Source organism: Felis catus, chromosome C1 (assembly GCF_018350175.1).
Source record: "Felis catus isolate Fca126 chromosome C1, F.catus_Fca126_mat1.0, whole genome shotgun sequence".
In the NCBI taxonomy this organism is placed as follows: Eukaryota; Metazoa; Chordata; class Mammalia; order Carnivora; family Felidae; genus Felis; species Felis catus.
Genome location: NC_058375.1, coordinates 177,043,241 through 177,067,420, shown reverse-complemented (window position 1 = coordinate 177,067,420; position 24,180 = coordinate 177,043,241). Strand labels below are relative to the sequence as shown.

Here is a 24,180-nt window from a genome sequence, read left to right as displayed (position 1 = left end):
ATAACAAATCCAAATTTGTATGCCCTGTGAATCTGCTGTGTATTGTTTCTCTTTGGTGTTAGTCATGTGGCCCTTTCTTATGTGTTGGATTATTTCTAATCAGGGCTAGTTACTTCTAACTGACTGTTATTTAAGTCCTAGGATGACATTATCTTCCTTCAAGGAAGATGTGCCTTTGTTTCTAGCAGGTGTCTAGGTTGAGAGCATTAGTAATTCCAATCACCTAGATCCCGTCAGGGATGGAAGGATGTGTAGCTGGGCTTCACTCCAGGTGAGGGCTGGTCTGGATTCAGGTCACCTTAACTCCTAGGGTGTTGCATTGAGGGGCCCAATTTGGCAAGCCCTAAATTCCATTATTTGTTTCCTTAGCAGGTAGGGCTTAGTTCAGTCTGTTAAACTCTGTTCAGATCTTCATTCACCCTCTTAAGATCACTGAAGTCAGATTCTGAAAATTTTATTGACCTTAATCAACTGTAGAAAACTATTTTCTAAATATTTATCTAAAAATCTCGGTTTATAACTGAATATGAAGCTGAACTGAGTTATACTTAATGAGTTCCATAACATACAATATGACAGTAGTGTTAAAACTGAGATCCGACTTCAGCCAGGTCACGATCTCGCGGTCCGTCAGTTCGAGCCCCGCGTCCGGCTCTGGGCTGATGGCTCAGAGCCTGGAGCCTGTTTCCGATTCTGTGTCTCCCTCTCTCTCTGCCCCTTCCCCATTCATGCTCTGTCTCTCTCTGTCCCAAAAATAATAAACGTTGAAAAAAAAAAACTGAGAAACTATGGGAACAAACCCCTGGCTATCTGAGATAACTCTACTGGTATGATATTGTCAAACATTTTTATGCTAAAAAGTAGAGAGTCCTAAGAGGGGAAATAGACAAAACCACAATCTGGAGCAGAAAACAGCTCAATGTAAGTACATATATACACACACATATTTTTCACGCATACACGTAATTTGAACATTGTGTAATAAACTTGATCCAATTAACATGTATTCAGTAACTGCAGATATGTTCATTTCATGTGTGCATGGGACATTTACCAAAATTGGTCACAGAATTAGTCTTACAGAATTAATTTCAAAGGATTAATCTCCAGACTCTGGCCCCAATAGAATTAAGAAAGCACTCAATAATAATAACTAGAAATTTCTGAATATTTGAAACATACACTTATGGCTGTGTCTTAAGGGTAGGGAAGGATTACTTAAATAATACATAAATGCACCATAAACAAAAACAACACATTTAAAAACTAAGAACTTTGTGCATTCTGAGTCATCAATAAGAGTGAAAAGGCAAACCATGGACTAGAAAATAGCTCCTGGAATGCATATGTCTGGTAAAGGAATCATATCCAGAATGCATAAAGAATTTCTACAATCAATACAAAAATCCAATGGAAAAATGAGCAATAGATGAGAATAGACCTATCACAAAGATATCCAGATAACAAATAAATGTAACAAAACATTCAACTGCATTAATCATCAAGGAAATGCAAATTGAAGTAACGATGGAATAGTAACATATACTTGTTAAAATAGCTAAAATTATGAAAAACCAATTCAAATATTGGTGAGGATAGGAAATGACACACTCACTTCTGGTGGAGTACAAAGTTGGTACTAATGCTTTGGAAAATTGTTATTAAAAAAAATTTTTTTTAATGTTTAGTTTTGAGAGAGAGAATGTGAGTGGGAGAGGAGCAGAGAGAGAGAGGGGAACACAGAGCCCAACACGGGGCTCAAACCCAAGGACCGTGAGATCATGACCTGAGCTGAAGTTGGATACTCAACTGACTGAGCTACCCACGTACCCTGAAAATTGTTATTTTTTAAAAAGTGATTGAATTAGTGTCTTTTGACCAGTAGTTTTACTCCCTGGTATATATACCCCATCAGAATGTATGCACTTACGCACCAAAAGATATGCATAAGAATGGCATCGAATCATTATTTGCAATAGTCCCAAACTAGAAAACCTAACTGGCTATTTATAGAATAGATCAATAAATTATTCATACAAAGGTCTGCTGTACAATGAAAAAAAATTGCTACACACAACATGAACGAAACTCACAGAATGTTGACTAAAAGGTAAATAGTATATACTCTATGATCCTATTTATATCAATATAAAACCAGAAAACATAAATCTTATTTTGTTGGAAGGATAGTAGTTGCCTGAAGGATAGAAGGAATAATGAGTTGACAGAGCGCATAAAATAATTTCTGATAATTTTTATCTGCATTTTCATTACTTGGGTGTGTTCACTTTGGGATAACCCACTGGACCCGTATACTTATCATTTGTTACTATTTGTATACTTTTGAATGTGTATTCTATGTCAAGAAAGTTATTAAAAAACAAAAAACACGCCAATGTGCCTGACCTGAATGAAAGTGAGGAATGTGGAAAATGGTAAAACTCTAAGATGAGGGAGCTAAAAAGGGACCACATCACATAGAGCCTTATTGGCCATGAGGAGGAAATTTGGTAATACTTTAATGTGATGGGAAGTCACTGGAGAATTTTGGGCAGGAGAAAACTTTAACTGATTTACATTTATTTAATAAGCTTTCTTGGCTGCTGGATAGAGAATGGATTGTGGCAAGAACAGAAGCAAGACTAGCCCAGGCAGAGATAGTAGTGACTTCAACTTGGGCTGTTACAGTGGAGATGTGAACCGTGGCCTGATCCAAAGTATATTTTGAGGTAAGAACTATCTAGACAGGTTCATAGATGAGATTGGGAGATCAGAAAGAAAGTGGATGATGCTATGGTTTTTGGCCTGACCAGCTGGGTGAATGGTGGTGCTATTTACTGAGGGAGCCACTCATTTGAGGAGATTTGTTTCTCAATTTATTTCTCAATAAATCAAGAGATTTATTTCTGATGTATGAACATTGAGAAAAATACTAGAGCTTCAAATGGAGATGTGAAATAGGTGGCTAGGTATGCAATTCTAGAGAAATCAGGATGGAGAAATAATTTAAGTCATTAGTGTTATGGTGCTTAAATTCCTGGGGCTCTTGGAAGAGATCACCTAGGCAACAAATGTAGAAAGAAGAGAGTACAGGTGAAGTGGAACAGAGGAAAGACATCTGATCATGGGTGGGGGGGGGGGAGAAGGGCAGATCAACATTTTGGTGTCAAGGAGAAGAACAAGAACAATTAATGAGACACAAGGAAAACCAGGAGAGTGATGGTATCTCAAAGTCAAGTTAAGTGTTTCCTGATGTAGGGACTAAACAGCTCTGCCAAATGCTACAGATACAATCCAGTTAGATGAAATGAGATTTGACTAGTGGGTTTGGAAGGATGCAGGGGGAGTATTTGAGAAGAGTCAGGAATAAGAATGATATCTTACATTTGGGGAATAAATCTGTACAGTATAACCATTAATCCAATAAAATTTGAAGACTTTGAAGCCTTTTTAGTCTAGCAAAGGAGTTTAAAAAGTATATAACAGTAAATTTTTAAAGATTCAAGGGAGGGCTTATTGTAAACAACCTATAATGGATTCTTTTATATAAGATACAAAATTTAGATATGAATCTGCCATGTAGTTGCTATATCCCTTTAAACATTGATCAGCATTTATATTTGTAGTATCTCCAAGCGAGGTGGCTTGCATTTTCCCAGCTTTCGTCTTAATTGAAAGGCTTTTAAAATTGGCTCTTAATGGTACTTATGGCAAGGATCTCTTATTTTGAAAGCTTGTCATTATTAATTTTTTCTAAAATCTTGAAGTGTTTGATTTCATTCATTGTTTTTTCAGCTATAGGTGAAACAAAAGGGATCATGTAACAACAAGATAAAGCACTGAATCAATGAGTACAGGATCTGTAGTTTCTAGATCAAAGAATGTGGGGCTCATAAATTTCTTTCTCTATTGATATCAAGAGATAGATAAGGCCCTGTATAGAGAAGTTGGGCTGTTAGGTGGTTCTCTTGCCAAGTAAGGAGGATTTCAGGAGATAGAATGGAAATGACTAGTCAGGGATGAGCTCTGTTAGCAGGAAAAAGGGCACAAGGCAGCTTATACTGTGTGATGCTGAAGCTTGACAGGATGTAGATCTGGTTCTAATCAAAAATGTGGTGAGAGACTTTTTTAATTGAAAACATGGACTTAATGAAACAGATGCAGAAAAGAGAATGGAGCAGTTATTAGACAAGCACAGCGATTACACAGGAATCCATAGACAAAATCTGTAGCGTAGCTTGCCTTCCTAAAAACTGAACTGCAGGTGTGGACTTGAGGCAAATTTAAGTAGTATGTTTGTCATTTTTTCTCTCCAACTGTCTCTGCTGCTTTTTGTATGTTTGCTTTGTTCTCTGTGCTGTACAGGCTGCATGCAGCCTTCTCCATGTATTTGTCTTCACCCTATGTAGTTTCTGCTTTAACTTGGCTCACATGTCTTCGGCTCAAATTTCAAATGACCTTTAAGCTTTGGCTGTCATCAACTCACAGCTGCCCACCATTTTTTAGTTTAAATACCTGACAGTGAGAATCTTGTCTAATGCACTTTTCTTTCTCCCCCTTTGCTCCATGGGCCTTACAGTTCTGGTGTAAGGCGCCTCAATTGGGTGCCCATCCCTAGTTCAGCCACCGCTCAGGGAAGGGCACAGTCTCTGGGTAGAGAAGTTTCCCATAGAGAAAGGGCAGCAATGGGGCAGGTAGTATTCTTCTTTAGTATGTTTTCCTCACTTTAAAATTATATGATTAATTGAAATTGTAAAGGCTTGGAATTTTGGAGGAATGGCATGAAGGCCCTGTGGCTGGTGGAATAAGCACAGCAAGTGTGACGGGAGATGAGGTCAGAGGTGAGCTGGGCCATACTATGTATACCTTGCATGCCATGGATCAGTTTGAAGTGTGTGTGTGTCTCATATAAATATTCATGTTTGTTCAAATATGTGTTAGAGATACACAGGGAACAAATCTGAAGGGTTACATACCAAATTAATAACTTGATCTGGAAAAAAGAGAGGAGACTAGGATTGGGGCTATGGTCAGATTTAATAAAGGGGGATATAGTCCTTGCTATTTGTGGAATTCAGGGTTAATTAAAAGAGGTAGGAGGCAATAACCAGAGGAGTATGGTTTGAAACAGGGTCAGTCAGTGAGGCCTGGAGATCTACCTACTGTGCAACCTGAGAGGGAGGCAGTTCTGCGTCTGGGTACTCAAAAGAACTAAGTCCAAAAACTGGGAGTCCATTCCAACTCTAACTTCTTAGCAAGACATTCCTGAACACTGATAACTTTCATCTACAATTTGATAAACTGAAGTGGGGAGTAGAATATGAAGCAAGGACTTTTAAAATAGTATAATAAATTATTAATGAAACTAGTAACGTTCTATTTTCATTAAAATTTGTAAGATTGTGGTCTTGGAATACATACAATTGAATTTGGGTCAGTGTTGTCAGTTGACTGTGTCATGATAGAATACCTATAACGATGATATTTACCTGTACAAAGAGTATCGAACATTGTAGCTTTAACTTATAAATGTTGACACCAAAAGATGTAGGTGGTGGCTGAAGAATTATATTCACTTCCGTGTTTATTTGCATGGTTTTCTAAAATTTAAGCTTAGCATACAGAACATAAAATTTATAAGAAATTGCATGTGTTTTTGAGTGTTTTCTTAAAACTGAGTATGAAAACACTTCAAAGAGTTGAAGAAATTGTAATGAAAGATTAGAAGAACCAGATAGAGGTGAGGCCCTTTCTGTTTAGTTAATGCTTATAGAACTCTTAAGTGCCTGGCATTGTTCCACATACTTTATATGTTTTAACTCCTTTAATACTGTGATGATGAAGAGTACACTGGTTAAAAAGAACCAAGAATGAGAAGAACTAAATCTAACAGAAATTCTGAATAATGTAAAAAGAATACAACATAGGAAATGTGTGTATAGTGTGAGCACTGACATGAACTGGATACTTAGTCATTACATGTATACCTCTTATTTCATTGTATTCAAATATGTTTTTTTCAAATATGTTTATTCAAAGATGACTATTAAGTTTGCCCTTTTCAGTGACATTCAACAAAACAGAGACTTTCGGCCAGATCTTATTTTCTAAAACTTGTGTTCAGTAATCATTTTTTAGAAGTTGTATAGTTGGCCGTTAAATGTTGTATCTGATAAAAACAGTGTTGCCAATATTCTGAAATACACAATAAATGAAACCATGAAATAGGTGAATGAATAAAATGTGTTAATATTCTATTTAAAGCTATTGAAATTAGCTGGAATAACTTGGTTGTGCTCCTCTGATGAATGGTCCCGCCAACAGCAGCACTCGGTGGTTCTGGGAAGAGTCACTGTTCTGTAATGCTGTATCTGATTTGAAATGAGAGGGAATGGGGGAAGAGGGCATGAAACATAGCAAAAAATACTGATTGAAAACAAATCTATTCCACATATCACGGCTACCCATATATTTTTTGTCCAGTAAGTTCTCCTGAAATTATGTGTTTCAGGGTTTTCCTCCAGTGTATCCCCTAAAAGAAATTCTTGTGGAATATAATTTACTTGGTTTAAAATGTTTGTGTGTATATGAGTCTATGTTTGTTTGTTTGTTTGTTTTTCAGCACTTTAAAACAACTTTTTGCCTTATTTTCCTAGGGAGTTGGTGTCTCAGTTCATGGGCAATTCCGAGTGGCTACTGAGAAGTCTCTCTTTGCAATGCCAGAAACAGCAATCGGTAAAAACCTCCAAATTTTTCATAATCATTTTTAGAATTATCTTTTGATATGTTTCAGATTACACTGTTGTTAAAGGAATTGATGGAATCTTGTTGAGATAACAGCAATGAAAGAGCTCTTTAAGAACTTAGAATAGGAAGACACCTGGAAGTTGTATTAGCTCAGTAATTGTATCTGAAAACACGCAAGCAAGAATATTTAATTGGCAGCACTAACAAATTGTAGTTAATTTTAGGTAAAGTATTACTAGGGGAAAATAGTCTTATATTCACATCTATGATCCTTTTTGAAATTTTTGTATATGGTATGAAATATAGATAGAAGGTCTAGGTCAAGTTTTATTATTTTACCTATAGACATGTCATTCACACACTGCATTTGAAGAAAGCTATTGTTTCTCCACTGATGGCTTCTGTATCTTTATATATATTCTATTGATGCCAACCCCACCCTGCCTTTTTTTTTTTTTTTTTTAATTTGGGAGAGAGAGCACATGTGCATGTGAGCAGGGGAGGGGGAGAGGGTATTGTAAACAGGCTCCATGCTCAGCTCAGAGCCCGACTCGGGGCTCAATCCCACGACCCTGGGATCATGACCTGAGCCAAAATCAAGAGGTGACACCCAACCAACTGAACCACCCAGGTGCCCCTACACTGTCTTGATTGTTGTTGCTTTATAAAGAAGTTAGGTAGTGATAACTGACTAAGCCATCCAGTCACCCCAACTTTTGCTTTTTTTTAATTATAATGTCTTGGCTTGGGTCTCTTTGGGTTCATCTTGTTTGGGATTCTTTGATTCTTGGACCTGGATGTCTGTTTCTTTCCCCGGGTTAGGGAAGTTTTCAGCCATCAATTCCTCAAATAAGTTTTCTGCCCCTTTCTCTCTCTCTTCTCCTTCTGGGGCCCCTATAATGTGAATATTTGTATACTTGATATTTTCCTAGAAGTCTCTAAATCCACTCTCATTTTTTAAAATTCTTCTTTCTTGGGGCGCCTGAGTGGCTTAGTCGGTTAAGCACCCAACTTCGGTTCACATCATGATCTCACGGTTCATGAGTTCGAGCCCTGCCTCGGGTTCTGTGCTGACAGCTAGGAGCCTGGAGCCTGCTTCGGATTCTCTGTCTACCTCTCTCTATCTATCCCTCCCCTACTCGTGCTCTCTCTCTCTCTCTCTTTCTCTCTTTCTCAAAACTAAACATTAAATTTTTTTAAAATATATGTAAAAAAATAAAATAAAATTCTTTTTTCTTTTTGCTGTTCTGATTAGGTAGTTTCTACTCTGCCAGATGCTGACCTGTTCTTCTATATCATTTCAGTTATTCTTCAGCTTTGGTTCCTATATTTTCTAACTCTGTGTTGAAGTTTGTTCATTCTTGAGTTCAGTGAGGGTCTTTATGACCATTACTTTGAACTCTTTATCAGGTAAATTACTTATCTCTGTTTCATTAAGGTCCCCCCTCCCCCACCCCAGGATTTTATCTTCTTTTGTCTGGAACATACTCCTGTGTCTCCTCCTCTTGTTTGACTGTGTGTGTGTGTGTGTGTGTGTGTGTGTGTGTGTGTGTGTGTGTGTGTCTCCTGTGAATTAGAATAGCTACCTCCCTCTTTTAGTCTTGAAGAAGTGGCCATGAATTAGGAGCATCCTCTGTGTAGACTGGTATGTCTGGCAGCTTTGGCTGGTTGGAGTGGAGCAGACATGGGCCAGGAGTGTGCTGCTCTGGGGTTACCTTGGCAGGACAGCTGGGGCTGTGGTAGGCACCTTCAGGGGACAGCCGGAATTGTTGTGGGCTAGGAACCTGGGACTTGCTAGGGCAGCCCTACTAAGTTGACTAGAGTGCCTGGACCCTGCTCCCATCTGCACTATGAAGCTGGAGGGGGCATATAAAATGTGGTGCTTGCTGGCACCTCTGACCCCAGAGAGTTCCAGCAGTTCCCTGCCTATTTGGTGGATGCCTTAGGGTTACTAGTGGATTAACAGCTATGTTTTGTTTTGTATTGTTTTGTTTTGTTTTGCTGTGCCCAGTATTGGCGAGTCTATGCAGGGGCCCCTCCGTGACATCCCTTCTTTCGTCAAGTTATCACATTAGGAGTGGTGTTCCTGTGGTTACTATGTCTCTGTCTCTCCTACTCTTATGTATGTGGTTCCCCCTATCATTTTTTGTGCAGAAGCTGTTCAATCAGTTCTCGGTTCTTCTTCTGCAAGAATTGCTCTATATTTAGATTTAGATCTGGTATGTCTGTGGAAGAAGGCAAATTCAGGCTCTTCCTAAGCCACCATCTTGGACTGCCATCTGAAATACAATTGATTCTATACTGACTTTGTGTTCTGCAAACTTGCTAAACTCATTATTTCTAGTAGAATTTTTTTTTTGTAGGCTGTATTAGATTTTTTTTTAATTTTTTTTTTTAACGTTTATTTATTTTTGAGACAGAGAGAGACAGAGCATGAACAGGGGAGGGTCAGAGAGAGGGAGACACAGAATCTGAAACAGGCTCCAGGCTGTGAGCTGTCAGCACAGAGCCCAACGCGGGGCTCGAACTCACAGACCACGAAATCATGACCTGAGCTGAAGTCGGCTGCTTAACCAACTGAGCCACCCAGACGCCCCTGTTTAGATTTTTTGTATAAATAATTATACCATTTACAAATAAAGTCAGTTTTACATTTTCCTTTCCAATCTGGATAGTATTTATTTACTTATTTGTTTTTTGCACTGGATAGAACCTCCAATACAATGTTGAAAGACGTGTTGAGTGTGGGTATTCCTGCCTTGTTCTTGGTCTTAGGGAAAACATCCAGTCCTTCAAGTAGGAGGTTAGGTATAAGTTTTTCATTAGGTGCCCTTTATCAGGTGTCCTTTATCAGCAATTCCTAAATTGCTGAGGGTTTTTATTAGGAATGGATTTTGGATCTCTAAAGCCAAAACTTTTTCTGCATTAGTTGAGATGATTATTGATTTTTCCTTTTTAGTTTGTTAGTGGTGAATTACTTTGATTGGTTTTTCATTAAACTAACCCTGCATCACTAGGATAAATCTCAGTCTGATATGATGTGTTATACTTTTTATACGTTTTTAGGTTTGGTATACTAAAATTTTATTTGGAATTTTTACATCTCTGTTCATGAAAGACATTGGTCTGTGATTTTCGTGTAATGTCCTTGTTTTGTTTTGGTATGAGGGTAATGCTGGCCTCATTTTCTCAAAGAGTTTATGTAGAATTAGTATAATTTTTTTCTATCTTTGGTAGAATTCATCAGTGAAGCCATTGAGGCCTGCATTTTTCTCTGTGAGAAGATTTTTGACTGCAGTTTCAAAGTATTTAATAGATGTAGGGCTATTCAGATTATCTATTTCTTGCAAAAGCTTTAGTACAGTGGATCTTGTAAGGAATTTGTCCAGTTTATGAGCATAAAGTTTTTTATAACATTCCCTTACCTTTTTAGTATTTTGTAGACTTTATAGTGCTTGATATTAGTAATTTGTGTCTTCTCATTTTTTTTTCTGATCATTCTAATTAGAGGTTTATTTATTGGTCTCAGAAATCATCTTTTTTATTTCATTTTTCTATTTTCTTGTTTTCTGATCTTATTCTATTTTCTTTTTTACTCCTCTGGGTTTCATCTCTTCTTTCTCTAATCTCCTAAGGTGAAAGCTGAAGCCAGCGATTTGACTCCTGGGATACAATTGTATTCTATTCTGATTTTTAAATTTCAGTACTTTAAAGATGTTGTTGCATTGCTGTCTTGTTTATGTTTGCCATGAGAAATCTGCTTTCCTCATCTTTGTTCCTCTGTAAGTGTGCTTTTATTATCTCTGGCTGCACTTAAGATTTTCTACTTATCATTTGTTTGGGGCTAAATGATTATAATGTGCTGTGGTGTATTTTTCATCTTATGCTTGTGTTTCTTGAGCTTAGATTTATAGTTTTTGTTGAATTTTCCAAAGTTGACATTATTTCTTCAAGTATTTTTCTTTCCCCCACTCCCTTTACAGGAATTCCATTTAAACTTATATTAAACTCATTAACGTATTGTTTACTTTGAAAGCTTTTCATTTTTTCATTTAAATAGTTTCTATTCCTGTGTCTTCAAGTTCACTAATCTTTTACTAAGTGTAATTTGCTTTAATTCCCATTCAGATATTTTCTATTTATACATTCATCTTGGTTTTTATCTCTGTAAGTATCATTTATGTCTTTTTTGTATCTTCTGTTTCTTTTTATTTTTATTTTTTTATTTTTTTATTTTTTTTTTATATGAAATTTATTGACAAATTGGTTTCCATACAACACCCAGTGCTCATCCCAAAAGGTGCCCTCCTCAATACCCATCACCCACCCTCTCCTCCCTCCCACCCCCCATCAACCCTCAGTTTGTTCTCAGTTTTTAAGAGTCTCTTATGCTTTGGCTCTCTCCCACTCTAACCTCTTTTTTTTTTTTTTCCTTCCCCTCCCCCATGGGTTCCTGTTAAGTTTCTCAGGGTCCACATAAGAGTGAAACCATATGGTATCTGTCTTTCTCTGTATGGCTTATTTCACTTAGCATCACACTCTCCAGTTCCATCCATGTTGCTACAAAAGGCCATATTTCATTTTTTCTCATTGCCACGTAATATTCCATTGTGTATATAAACCACAATTTCTTTATCCATTCATCAGTTGATGGACATTTAGGCTCTTTCCATAATTTGGCTATTGTTGAGAGTGCTGCTATGAACATTGGGGTACAAGTGGCCCTATGCATCAGTACTCCTGTATCCCTTGGATAAATTCCTAGCAGCGCTATTGCTGGGTCATAGGGTAGGTCTATTTTTAATTTTCTGAGGAACCTCCACACTGCTTTCCAGAGCGGCTGCACCAATTTGCATTCCCACCAACAGTGCAAGAGGGTTCCCGTTTCTCCACATCCTCTCCAGCATCTATAGTCTCGTGATTTGTTCAATTTGGCCACTCTGACTGGCGTGAGGTGATACCTGAGTGTGGTTTTGATTTGTATTTCCCTGATAAGGAGCGACGCTGAACATCTTTTCATGTGCCTGTTGGCCATCCGGATGTCTTCTTTAGAGAAGTGTCTATTCATGTTTTCTGCCCATTTCTTCACTGGGTTATTTGTTTTTCGGGTGTGGAGTTTGGTGAGCTCTTTATAGATTTTGGATCCTAGCCCTTTGTCCGATATGTCATTTGCGAATATCTTTTCCCATTCCGTTGGTTGCCTTTTAGTTTTGTTGGTTGTTTCCTTTGCTGTGCAGAAGCTTTTTATCTTCATAAGGTCCCAGTAATTCACTTTTGCTTTTAATTCCCTTGCCTTTGGGGATGTGTCGAGTAAGAGATTGCTACGGCTGAGGTCAGAGAGGTCTTTTCCTGCTTTCTCCTCTAAGGTTTTGATGGTTTCCTGTCTCACATTTAGGTCCTTTATCCATTTTGAGTTTATTTTTGTGAATGGTGTGAGAAAGTGGTCTAGTTTCAACCTTCTGCATGTTGCTGTCCAGTTCTCCCAGCACCATTTGTTAAAGAGGCTGTCTTTTTTCCATTGGATGTTCTTTCCTGCTTTGTCAAAGATGAGTTGGCCATATGTTTGTGGGTCTAGTTCTGGGGTTTCTATTCTATTCCATTGGTCTATGTGTCTGTTTTTGTGCCAATACCATGCTGTCTTGATGATGACAGCTTTGTAGTAGAGGCTAAAGTCTGGGATTGTGATGCCTCCTGCTTTGGTCTTCTTCTTCAAAATTCCTTTGGCTATTTGGGGCCTTTTGTGGTTCCATATGAATTTTAGGATTGCTTGTTCTAGTTTCGAGAAGAATGCTGGTGCAATTTTGATTGGGATTGCATTGAATGTGTAGATAGCTTTGGGTAGTATTGACATTTTGACAATATTTATTTTTCCAATCCATGAGCAGGGAATGTCTTTCCATTTCTTTAAATCTTCTTCAATTTCCTTCATAAGCTTTCTATAGTTTTCAGCATACAGATCCTTTACATCTTTGGTTAGATTTATTCCTAGGTATTTTATGCTTCTTGGTGCAATTGTGAATGGGATCAGTTTCTTTATTTGTCTTTCTGTTGCTTCATTGTTAGTGTATAAGAATGCAACTGATTTCTGTACATTGATTTTGTATCCTGCCACTTTGCTGAATTCCTGTATCAGTTCTAGTAGACTTTTGGTGGAGTCTATCGGATTTTCCATGTATAATATCATGTCATCGGCAAAAAGCGAAAGCTTGACTTCATCTTTGCCAATTTTGATGCCTTTGATTTCCTTTTGTTGTCTGATTGCTGATGCTAGAACTTCCAGCACTATGTTAAACAGCAGCGGTGAGAGTGGGCATCCTTGTCGTGTTCCTGATCTCAGGGAAAAAGCTCTCAGTTTTTCCCCGTTGAGGATGATGTTAGCTGTGGGCTTTTCATAAATGGCTTTTATGATCTTTAAGTATGTTCCTTCTATCCCAACTTTCTCAAGGGTTTTTATTAAGAAAGGGTGCTGGATTTTGTCAAAGGCCTTTTCTGCATCGATTGACAGGATCATATGGTTCTTCTCTTTTTTTTTGTTAATGTGATGTATCACGTTGATTGATTTGCGAATGTTGAACCAGCCCTGCATCCCAGGAATGAATCCCACTTGATCATGGTGAGTAATTCTTTTTATATGCCGTTGAATTCGATTTGCTAGTATCTTATTGAGAATTTTTGCATCCATATTCATCAGGGATATTGGCCTGTAGTTCTCTTTTTTTACTGGGTCTCTGTCTGGTTTAGGAATCAAAGTAATACTGGCTTCATAGAATGAGTCTGGAAGTTTTCCTTCCCTTTCTATTTCTTGGAATAGCTTGAGAAGGATAGGTATTATCTCTGCTTTAAACGTCTGGTAGAACTCCCCTGGGAAGCCATCTGGTCTTGGACTCTTATTTGTTGGGAGATTTTTGATAACCGATTCAATTTCTTCGCTGGTTATGGGTCTGTTCAAGCTTTCTCTTTCCTCCTGATTGAGTTTTGGAAGAGTGTGGGTGTTCAGGAATTTGTCCATTTCTCCCAGGTTGTCCAATTTGTTGGCATATAATTTTTCATAGTATTCCCTGATAATTGTTTGTATCTCTGAGGGATTGGTTGTAATAATTCCATTTTCATTCATGATTTTATCTATTTGGGTCATCTCCCTTTTCTTTTTGAGAAGCCTGGCTAGAGGTTTGTCAATTTTGTTTATTTTTTCAAAAAACCAACTCTTGGTTTCGTTGATCTGCTCTACAGTTTTTTTAGATTCTATATTGTTTATTTCTGCTCTGATCTTTATGATTTCTCTTCTTCTGCTGGGTTTAGGCTGCCTTTGCTGTTCTGCTTCTAGTTCCTTTAGGTGTGCTGTTAGATTTTGTATTTGGGATTTTTCTTGTTTCTTGAGATAGGCCTGGATTGCAATGTATTTTCCTCTCAGGACTGCCTTCGCTGCGTCCCAAAGCGTTTGGATTGTTGTATTTTCATTTTCGTTTGTTTCCATATATTTTTTAATTTCTTCTCTAATTGCCTGGTTGACCCACTCATTCGTTAGTAGGGTGTTCTTTAACCTCCATGCCTTTGGAGGTTTTCCAGACTTTTTTCTGTGGTTGATTTCAAGCTTCATAGCATTGTGGTCTGAAAGTATGCATGGTATAATTTCAATTCTTGTAAACTTATGAAGGGCTGTTTTGTGACCCAGTATATGATCTATCTTGGAGAATGTTCCATGTGCACTCGAGAAGAAAGTATATTCTGTTGCTTTGGGATGCAGAGTTCTAAATATATCTGTCAAGTCCATCTGATCCAATGTCTCATTCAGGGCCCTTGTTTCTTTATTGACCGTGTGTCTAGATGATCTGTCCATTTCTGTAAGTGGGGTGTTAAACTCCCCTGCAATTACCACATTCTTATCAATAAGGTTGCTTATGTTTATGAGTAATTGTTTTATATATTTGGGGGCTCCGGTATTCGGCGCATAGACATTTATAATTGTTAGCTCTTCCTGATGGATAGACCCTGTAACTATTATATAATGTCCTTCTTCATCTCTTGTTACAGCCTTTAATTTAAAGTCTAGTTTGTCTGATATAAGTATGGCTACTCCAGCTTTCTTTTGGCTTCCAGTCGCATGATAAATAGTTCTCCATCCCCTCACTCTCAATCTAAAGGTGTCCTCAGGTCTAAAATGAGTCTCTTCTAGACAGCAAATAGATGGGTGTTTTTTTTTTATCCATTCTGATACCCTATGTCTTTTGGTTGGCGCATTTAATCCATTTACATTCAGTGTTATTATAGAAAGATACGGGTTTAGAGTCATTGTGATGTCTGTATGTTTTATGCTTGTAGTGATGTCTCTGGGACTTTGTCTCACAGGGTCCCCCTTAGGATCTCTTGTAGGGCTGGTTTAGTGGTGACAAATTCCTTCAGTTTTTGTTTGTTTGGGAAGACCTTTATCTCTCCTTCTATTCTACATGACAGACTTGCTGGATAAAGGATTCTCGGCTGCATATTTTTTCTGTCTAGCACCCTGAAAATCTCGTGCCAATTCTTTCTGGCCTGCCAAGTTTCAAAAGAGAGATCAGTCACGAGTCTTATAGGTCTCCCTTTATATGTGAGGGCACGTTTACCCCTTGCTGCTTTCAGAATTTTCTCTTTATCCTTGTATTTTGCCAGTTTCACTATGATATGTCGTGCAGAAGATCGATTCAAGTTACGTCTGAAGGGAGTTCTCTGTGCCTCTTGGATTTCAATGCCTTTTTCCTTCCCCAGTTCAGGGAAGTTCTCAGCTATTATATCTTCAAGTACCCCTTCAGCACCTTTCCCTCTCTCTTCCTCCTCTGGGATACCAATTATGCGTAGATTATTTCTTTTTAGTGTATCACTTAGTTCTCTAATTTTCCTCTCATACTCCTGGATTTTTTTATCTCTCTTTTTCTCAGCTTCCTCTTTTTCCATAACTTTATCTTCTAGTTCACCTATTCTCTCCTCTGCCTCTTCAAGCCGAGCTGTGGTGGTTTCCATTTTGTTATGCATTTCGTTTAAAGCGTTTTTCAGCTCCTCTTGACTGTTCCTTAGTCCCTTGATCTCTGTAGCAAGAGATTCTCTGCTGTCCTGTATACTGTTTCCAAGCCCAGCGATTAATTTTATGACTATTATTCTAAATTCACTTTCTGTCATATTATTTAAATCCTTTTTGATCAGCTCATTAGCTGTTGTTATTTCCTGGAGATTCTTCTGAGGGGAATTCTTCCGCTTGGTCATTTTGGATAGTCCCTGGCGTGTTGAGGACCTGCAGGGCACTTCCCCTGTGCTGTGGTGTATAACTGGAGTTGGTGGGCGGGGCCGCAGTCAGACCTGATGTCTGCCCCCAGCCCACCGCTGGGGCCACAGTCAGACTGGTGTGTGCCTTCTCTTCCCCTCTCCTGGGGGCGGGATTCACTGTGGGGTGGTGTGGCCCGTCTGGGCTACTTGCACACTGCCAGGCTTGTGATGCTGGGGATCTGGCGTATTAGCTGGGGTGGGTAGGCAAGGTGCACGGGGGCAGGAGGGGCAGGCTTAGATCGCTTCTCCTTCGGTGATCCACTTCAGGAGGGGCCCTGTGGCAGCGGGAGGGAGTCAGATCCGCTGCCGGAGGTTTGGCTCCGCAGAAGCACAGAGTTGGGTGTTTACGCGGAGCGAGCAAGTTTCCTGGCAGGAACTGGTTCTGTTTGGGATTTTGGCTGGGGGATGGGTGGGGGAGATGGCACTGGCAAGCACCTTTGTTCCCCACCAAACTGAGCTCTGTCGTCAGGGGGCTCAGCAGCTCTCCCTCCCTTTGTCCTCCAGCCTTCCCGCTTTCTGAGCAGAGCTGCTGACTTATGTCCTCCCAGACGCTAAGTCGCGCTTGCTGTCGGAACACCGTCCGTCAGGCCCCTCCGCTTTTGCAAGCCAGACTCGGGGGCTCTGCTTGGCCAGCGAGCCGCCCCTCCGCCCCGGCTCCCTCCCGCCAGTCCGTGGAGCGCGCACCGCCTCGCCGCCCTTCCTACCCTCTTCCGTGGGCCTGTCGTCTGCGTTTGGCTCCAGCGACTCCGTTCTGCTAATCCTCTGGAGGTTTTCTGGGTTATTTAGGCAGGTGTAGGTGGAATCTAAGTGATCAGCAGGACGCGCGGTGAGCCCAGCGTCCTCCTAAGCCGCCATCTTGCCACTTCTCTCCTATATCTTCTGTTTCTACTTAACTTTTTGAACCTATAAGATATACTTATTCTGTGTTAATGTTCTTGTTTGCTAATTCTTATGTTTATTATGTCAATTCTGTGTCAATTTTGATTGTTTTATCACCTCATTATGGGTAGTATTTTCCTGCTTTTTTAAATGCCTTGCAATTTTCTTTAAGTTTATTTATATTGAGAGAGAGAGAGAAAGCACACGTGCATGCCAGGGGAGGGGCAGAGAGAGGGGGAGAGAGAGAATCCCAAGTGGAGCCCTATTTGGGACTCAAACTCATGAACTGTGAGATCATGACTTGAACCAAAACCAAGACTGCTTAACCATTTGAGTTACCCAGGCACCCCAATGTCTTGTATTTTTTTTATTGGATTCTTGACATTAAAAAAATTTTTTTAATGTTTATTTTTGAGAGAGAGAGAGCATAGGCAGGAGAGGGGCAGAGAGGGAGGGAGACACAGAATCTGAAGCAGGCTTCAGGCTCTGAGCTGTTAGCAAAGAGCCCAACACAGAGCTTGAACTCGGGAATGGTGAGATCATGACCTGAGCTGAAGTTGGACACTCAACCGACTGAGCCACCCAGGTGCCCCTGACTACTTTACTTTATAACCACTGTTCTTATTTCACAGATGAAATATTTTCTTCTTATCTGAACCATAATTGTTTTAACAATTAGTCTTTCTTCCATTCCTTCCTCAATGCTGACTTTTACAACCCCCTTCTCTCTCCCTTTTGTCTTTGCATAAAGGGTTTCCCTCCCTTCTGTGCCTCTGCCATTTTATCTCCCCCAATTCACATACAGGCACCTCAATCCTGCCAAGCTGTCTCCCCCCAACTGTGGAGATCCTTCTGCCACTCTGCAGATCCACTTCCTGGGTATTCCAAGTGATCTGACCTTAGTACAGCTGTGATGGAGGGATGAGGAAAATCCGGGTCACTCCACTTCTCCACCATAACTCCCTTTGTCTGATTTACATTTTAATACCATCATTCTACTTTAAGGATAATGGATTATAGGGTTACAAGAGCAGTAGCAAGGAGACTTGTTAGGAGGTCATTATATTAATCTAGAGCTATGCTGTATAATATTATAGCTACTGGCCGCATATGGCTATTTAAATATAAATTAAATTAAAATAAATTTAGTTCATTAGTCACACCAGCCACATTTCAAGTGTTTAATAGCCACATTCTGTCTAGTGCCTACCATATTGGATAGCATAAATTATAGAACATTTTCATCATCACAGAAAATTCTATTGGATAGCACAGGTCTAGAAGAGGGTGATTTTGGCTTGAGGTAGTATGGAACTATATGTTGGAATAAAATAGATTTGAAAAATGTTTTGGAGTGAACTGGCTTTCTCATGTGATGAATCAGGAATAATTCCAAGGTGTTTAGCTTGTGTGGCTGGATGGATGAGGCTGATTAGGGAAGGAGCCATGTAGTTAGAGGGTTTTGGGAATCATATTGTGTTTTTGCCATGTTATATTTGAGGTGCTTATTATCCATGTGCTTATGTCTAGAATGCAGATCTAAAGAGTTTCCTATTCAAGGGAAAAGGCATAAGTTAGATATATAGATTTGGAAGCGCATTGGTCTGTTAGGGCTGCAGTAACAATACTACAGACTGGTGATGTAAACAACATTTACTTTTCACAGTTCTGGAGGCTGTAAGTCTAAGACCAAGGTATTGGAAGGTTTGGTTTCACCTGAGGCTTCTCTCCTTGGCTTCTGGATAGCTGCCTTCTTGCTGTGTCCTCACATGGCCTTTCCTGTGTGTCTGTGCTTCTAGTGCTGTTGTCTTCTTCTTATAAAGATCAGTTGTACTGGATTGGGGCCTAGCATTATAACCTCATTTAACTTTATCTTTTTAGAGGGCCTATATCCAAATTGTCACATGGTTGGGGGGGGGGGTCAAGTCTTGTTTAAAAATTTTGTGGGGGACACAGTTCAGTCCATAACAGGGACGTAAGAGCATACAGATGTTATCTAGAGCCAAAAGTGCTGAGGAAATATGTGTGTAGGGAGGTAGGGATAGCCTAAGGTCAAGCCTAGGCATAGCAGCATGTAGAGGTCAAGCAAGGGAAGTGGACCCGGCAGTAGGGGATGGAAAGAAGCAGCCACTGAGGTCGGGGCAAAAAGAGAGAATGTGTTACCCTGGAGCAGAGGAAAGTACTTCAAGACAAAGTATTTTTTCACTTGTGAAGAGTGCTGCTGAGGCTGTGGGGAAGGTAGTATATGGTGTAGAGTATAGAATGTTGGGGAACTGAAAGAAGAACAGAGTGGCTGGAATGTAGTGAGTGAGTATAGTAAGAGATGTATTTGAAAAAGTGGTTGGGGGCCTTGAAGACTTTGAAAGTGTTAGTTTTAATCTAAGAGGGATAGACTTCCTGGAAGAGTTATGGAAGAGTTTTAAGCAGTAGAAGGCAAAACATGATCAAGATTTGTGTAATTAAAAAGATCACTCTGGTGGGGTGCCTGGGTGTTAGTTGGGCATCTGACTTCAGCTCAGGTCATGATCTCACAGTTGTGGGTTCAGGCCCCACATCAGGCTCTGTGCTGACAGCCCAGAGCCTGGAGCCTGTTTCAGATTCTGTGTCTCCCTATCTCTCTGCCCCTTCCCTGTTTGCACTCTGTCTCTCTCTCTCTCTCTCTCTCTCTCTCTCTCTCTCTCTCTCTCTCTCTCAAAAATAAATAAACATTAAAAAATTAAAAAAAAAATCACTCTGGCCATTCATTGTAGGGAGAACTTTCTGGAGGAGGAATCAATAGGTCATAATCACTGGTGGGTGCTAAAGGGGTGGTTATGAGAAGAAGGTGTCCAGGCTGGATGGCTGTGTGCTTGCTTTATTGAGGTGAGTGATATTGGAAGGGAGGTGATGGCAATTGGGGGAACTCATGAATTCCCTTTTAGACCTTTTTTATTTGAGATGCTAAGAGATATTTAGAGTAGAATGGTAATTCTTTCAAGTCTAAGAACTTTTTTGTCAAGTAGAATTGGGAAGAATTTGAATGCCTGTGTTCTAGTCTCAACTTGAATAAATGAAGCAATCTTAGAATAGATACATGGATTATAAAACAAGAGGGTCACAGTTATTTAAGGAGCTCTTAAATACCAAAAAGTACTGGCAAATATTTGCATATGCTACTTTCAGTCATTTTTAAAAAGGAATTTTTAATAAGGGAATTAAAAAAAGATGGCTAAGAAAAGAGTTAATGCAAGTGATTTTGTTAGGTGTAAACTTGTTCTTCGTAGGACTAAAGGTTATGGCATCACTTTAAATATCTTGAATATTATATCATTGACTAATGGAATAGACTATGACTTAAGTGATAATGAATTTTCACATAATATTGGATTATGCATATTTTTTCTTTGCTTATCATTTGGAAAGAAAGTATTCTTTCGGTTTTTACTGTTTCAGAGATGATAAAAAATAGGAAACTTTAGGTAGTATTTATTGAGTACTACTTATATATAGAAAATTATGCTGTCAAATACTTTGACTTGTATGGCAGTAAGATGTGAAAATTTTGAAAAAAACCTCAAGTTAGCACAATTTAATAGCAAGTCTTTTGTGATTTTGATTGCATTGGATAGTACTTAGTTTAGTAATATTTTTAGTATAGATTCAAATTCCGGAGAGAGATGGCCATCTGATCTCAAAGAGTTACATTCTTTTTTTTCATTTGAGTCGATATCTCTTTCCATTATTTTATTACAGGACTCTTCCCTGATGTGGGTGGAGGTTATTTCTTGCCACGACTTCAAGGAAAACTTGGTTACTTCCTTGCATTAACAGGATTCAGACTGAAAGGAAGAGATGTGTATGCAGCAGGAATTGCGACACATTTTGTGGATTCTGAAAAGGTAATTGCTTGGATGATTGCATTTTGTGTTGTTAGAATAATTCCTATTGTACATGGAGGCATTATGAGTGGTTGAGATCACAGGCTTTTGGTTAGACATGGGTCTGAATCCAGGATCTGCCGCTTAAAGCTGTGTGACCTTTGAGACAGTATTTAAGCTCTCCAATCATGTTTCCTTATGTGCAAAATGGAGAGAATTATATCTGGATTCGGGGCTGTTTTGCCTGACACCGTCAGTGCCTAATTTTTAATGAATACTTACACTTGGGTCAAAAAAACCCCACACCTTCTTTAAGAAAACCTAATATATAAAGATTTAAATTTATATATAAAAAGATAGGCTTTTATAAAAACATTTTTGAAAGGTTTTCTCAATTGTGAGTTTCCTTACCAGTGCATTTAAGGGTTCCATTTGTAAAATAGTCTTAAAAACTTTTCTAAAGAGTATCTGTTGCAAGGGACACATGTTGCTTATCTGTCTCTCTTTTTAACAGTGTGGCCAATTTTCTTAGCACAGTATAGCATAGTGGCAAAGAACTGCAGACAGACAGCTTGAGTTTAAATCCTAGGTTGAATTTAGCTTCTTTATCACCCAGTTTTCTCATTTCCAAATGGGGATGGCAGTTTCTACCATAGTAGTTGAATCTCTTTGTGGTAAATGTAAGAGAAAATCCAATTCAATGTGGTTTTGCCTCAGAATTCCCAGTAAGAGATTTGGGATTTATTCTGCTTCAACTGGCTTAGCTCACTCTCATTGAACTGGCTTATATCACCCTTGAACCTGAAAGTGGGTTAGCCTGTATCAACTAGCCCACCTTGCTAATGTGCTCCATTAATGTGTTCAATTTCTGGAACTATGGGGTGAACTTAGCTTTCCAGGATGCACATAGGTCTCTAAATGAATATCTGATCTTGAAGGAGATATTTTGGGATAGAAGAAGCAATATTATAAAAAAGTACAAAGTACAGGGGCATCTGGGTGGCTCAGTCGGTTGAGTGTCCAACTTTGGCTCAGGTCATGATCTTGCGGTCCGTGAGTTTGAGCCCTGTGTTGGGCTCTGTGCTGACAGCTCAGAGCCTGGAGTGTGCTTCGGATTCTGTGTCTCCCTCTCTCTCTGCCCCTAACCCACTCACATTCTGTCTCTGTCTCTCTCAAAAATAAATAAACATTAAGAAAAAAAAATATAAAGTACACAAAGTTGAAAATTGTTGCCTGTACACTGTTAGGAGGGCCTTCTATCACATTTACTTGAAGTTTCAGATCTTTCTCCATGTTATGGGCATCCACAGTCACATTGAATAGGGGGCGGTCCCATTCTTCTCTTTAGGTGTAATAGGAAGCAAACAGGAGTCCATTATCTCTTCTGGAGGGACAATCTTGAATAGAGCGGAATTTAGTTAAGGATGGGAGACAGTGCTAATGCACAACCTATTCCCTTCTCTGTCATACAGAGAAAGTACTCAGTGGATTGAAAGGAGGGAAAACTTACTTATAAGAAGGGACTGGAAGTTTTCCCACAGAGGTTGCAGTTCAGCTAAGCCTTAAGATGAGTTTTGTCAGGAAAAGGCATTCTGGATACAGAAAATATGTAATGAGCAAGCTCATGGGCAGGAAAGCATTTGGTATGTTTTGGAAACAATAAAAAGTCCCATTTGTTGAGCTTAGAACAGGTATGTGAGGGATATAGATGGAGAGTTAAGTGTGGCTGTATGGTATAGCTGTGCATTGACTATAGTAGCCATTAGTCACATGTGGCAATTTTAGTTAAAATTTGTAATTCAGATCTTTGGTTGCAATACTACATTTCAAGTGTCTAATAGCCAGAGAGAAACAAAGATGAATGTCTCTCTTTCTCCTCTTTATTGTCTTCCATCTTTATCCAATTCCTTGCAAGGTATGTGCTGTGTGGGAATGTGTGTGCATTCAACTTCAGAGAAAATTTCCTTCACTGATTCAGCTGAAGAGAGCACATCATAATTTTAAGACAAGTATTTTTAAAAAGAATATAAGGTTTCTAAAAAAAAAAAAGTCTGTTTCTTTTGGGTTTCAAGTGTTTTCTTTTTTTTTTTTTCCTCTTTTAGTTGGGCATGTTAGAAGAAGATTTGATAGCCCTAAAATCACCTTCAAAAGAAAATATTGCGGATGTCTTAGAAGCTTACCATACAAAGGTAATCTTTCAGTATTCTAACCTCAGATTTTAATTCATGGGGAAGAGGGAGTGATTGAACAATTAGCAGTTGGTGGATATAAATATACTGAGATTAATTTTCTTTAAAGCTTGATGGAAGGATCACTGCTTCACAATTGTTAGGATAGTCATCTGAGAAGACGACTTCTTTGCTGCACAACTGCACAGCTTATCTTCCCATTGCTGGTGAATATCAGTGCATAACCTTGTGATTGGCCCTTGCAAGGGCTTTTTACAGTGCACTGTGACATGTCTGTAATGGATGGTTCAGTGTTGACCCTGTTGAGCTGCTAAAGTGAAACTCTGGTACATATCTAAATATAATAATAAAATATATCGCAGTGTCACTTGTAATTCCTTACTTATGTTATTTAACTTTCTTTTAAGAGCCAAAACTCTAAAAATGTTATATGACTTTTTATTAAACTTTATGGGTTGAATACATGCTCCCTTCTAAAACCCCACTTAATTGTAATGAAGGAATAAAAAAGGTGCAAATCCACAAAGAACAGAAAAGGAGAAAGTGGCAGGCATGAGATGTCAATATTTTGGAAGGCTGAAAACAGAAGGATGATGAGGGCAGCTACTTTAAATTTATTTATTTATTTAACATTTATTTATTTTTGAGACAGAGAACGTGGACAGGGGAGGGGCAGAGAGAGAGGGAGACACAGAATCTGAAACAGGCTCCAGGCTCTGAGCTGTCAGGACAGAGACCCATGCGGGGCTCGAACTCACGAACCCCAAGATCATGACCTGAGCCGAAGTCGGACGCTTAACTGACTGAGCCACCCAGGTGCCCCTAGGGGGCAGATACTTTAGATTTGAGAACATTGAAGTCTTATCTTTCAGTGGGGGAAGGCAGTAAGAAGCAAGCCAGTTCTTGCTGTTTATGCTCTGTAAGGTACCAGGGTCCTCTGAAGACTGGGGTGTGGAGATGGAGAGAAAAAACAAGAGGATCCCTTCAAATTTTTATAAGGAGCAGTTAGGCCTCCAGAAGTCTTCCTCCTGTAGCAGCAACTAACCTTTCATAGCCTGACTGAAGAGTGGAAATTTACTCCTTAGATCAAATCAAACAGACCTTGCTGACTGAGGGAAAGGAGCAGGTTCTTCCCCCCCCCCCCCCAAAAAAAAAAGAGGCATAACATAGTGAATAGGAATACCCCTAGCCTCTTCTTCTAGTTAGCTTCCAGA

At 39.2% G+C, this 24,180-nt stretch overlaps 1 protein-coding gene across 7 annotated transcripts in view; it reads left to right on the top strand.

Moving 5' to 3' along the window:
* The window catches only part of HIBCH (3-hydroxyisobutyryl-CoA hydrolase), a 117,970-nt gene that overhangs the window by 65,942 nt on the left and 27,848 nt on the right, over positions 1-24,180 (top strand). For all 7 annotated transcript variants that reach the window (XM_045034136.1, XM_045034138.1, XM_019838373.3 and 4 more), the window contains 3 exons: positions 6,657-6,735; positions 20,653-20,798; positions 22,880-22,966. In XM_045034136.1, coding sequence (XP_044890071.1) covers positions 6,657-6,735; positions 20,653-20,798; positions 22,880-22,966 — 312 coding nt within the window. The remainder of the gene's footprint in view (positions 1-6,656; positions 6,736-20,652; positions 20,799-22,879; positions 22,967-24,180) is intronic.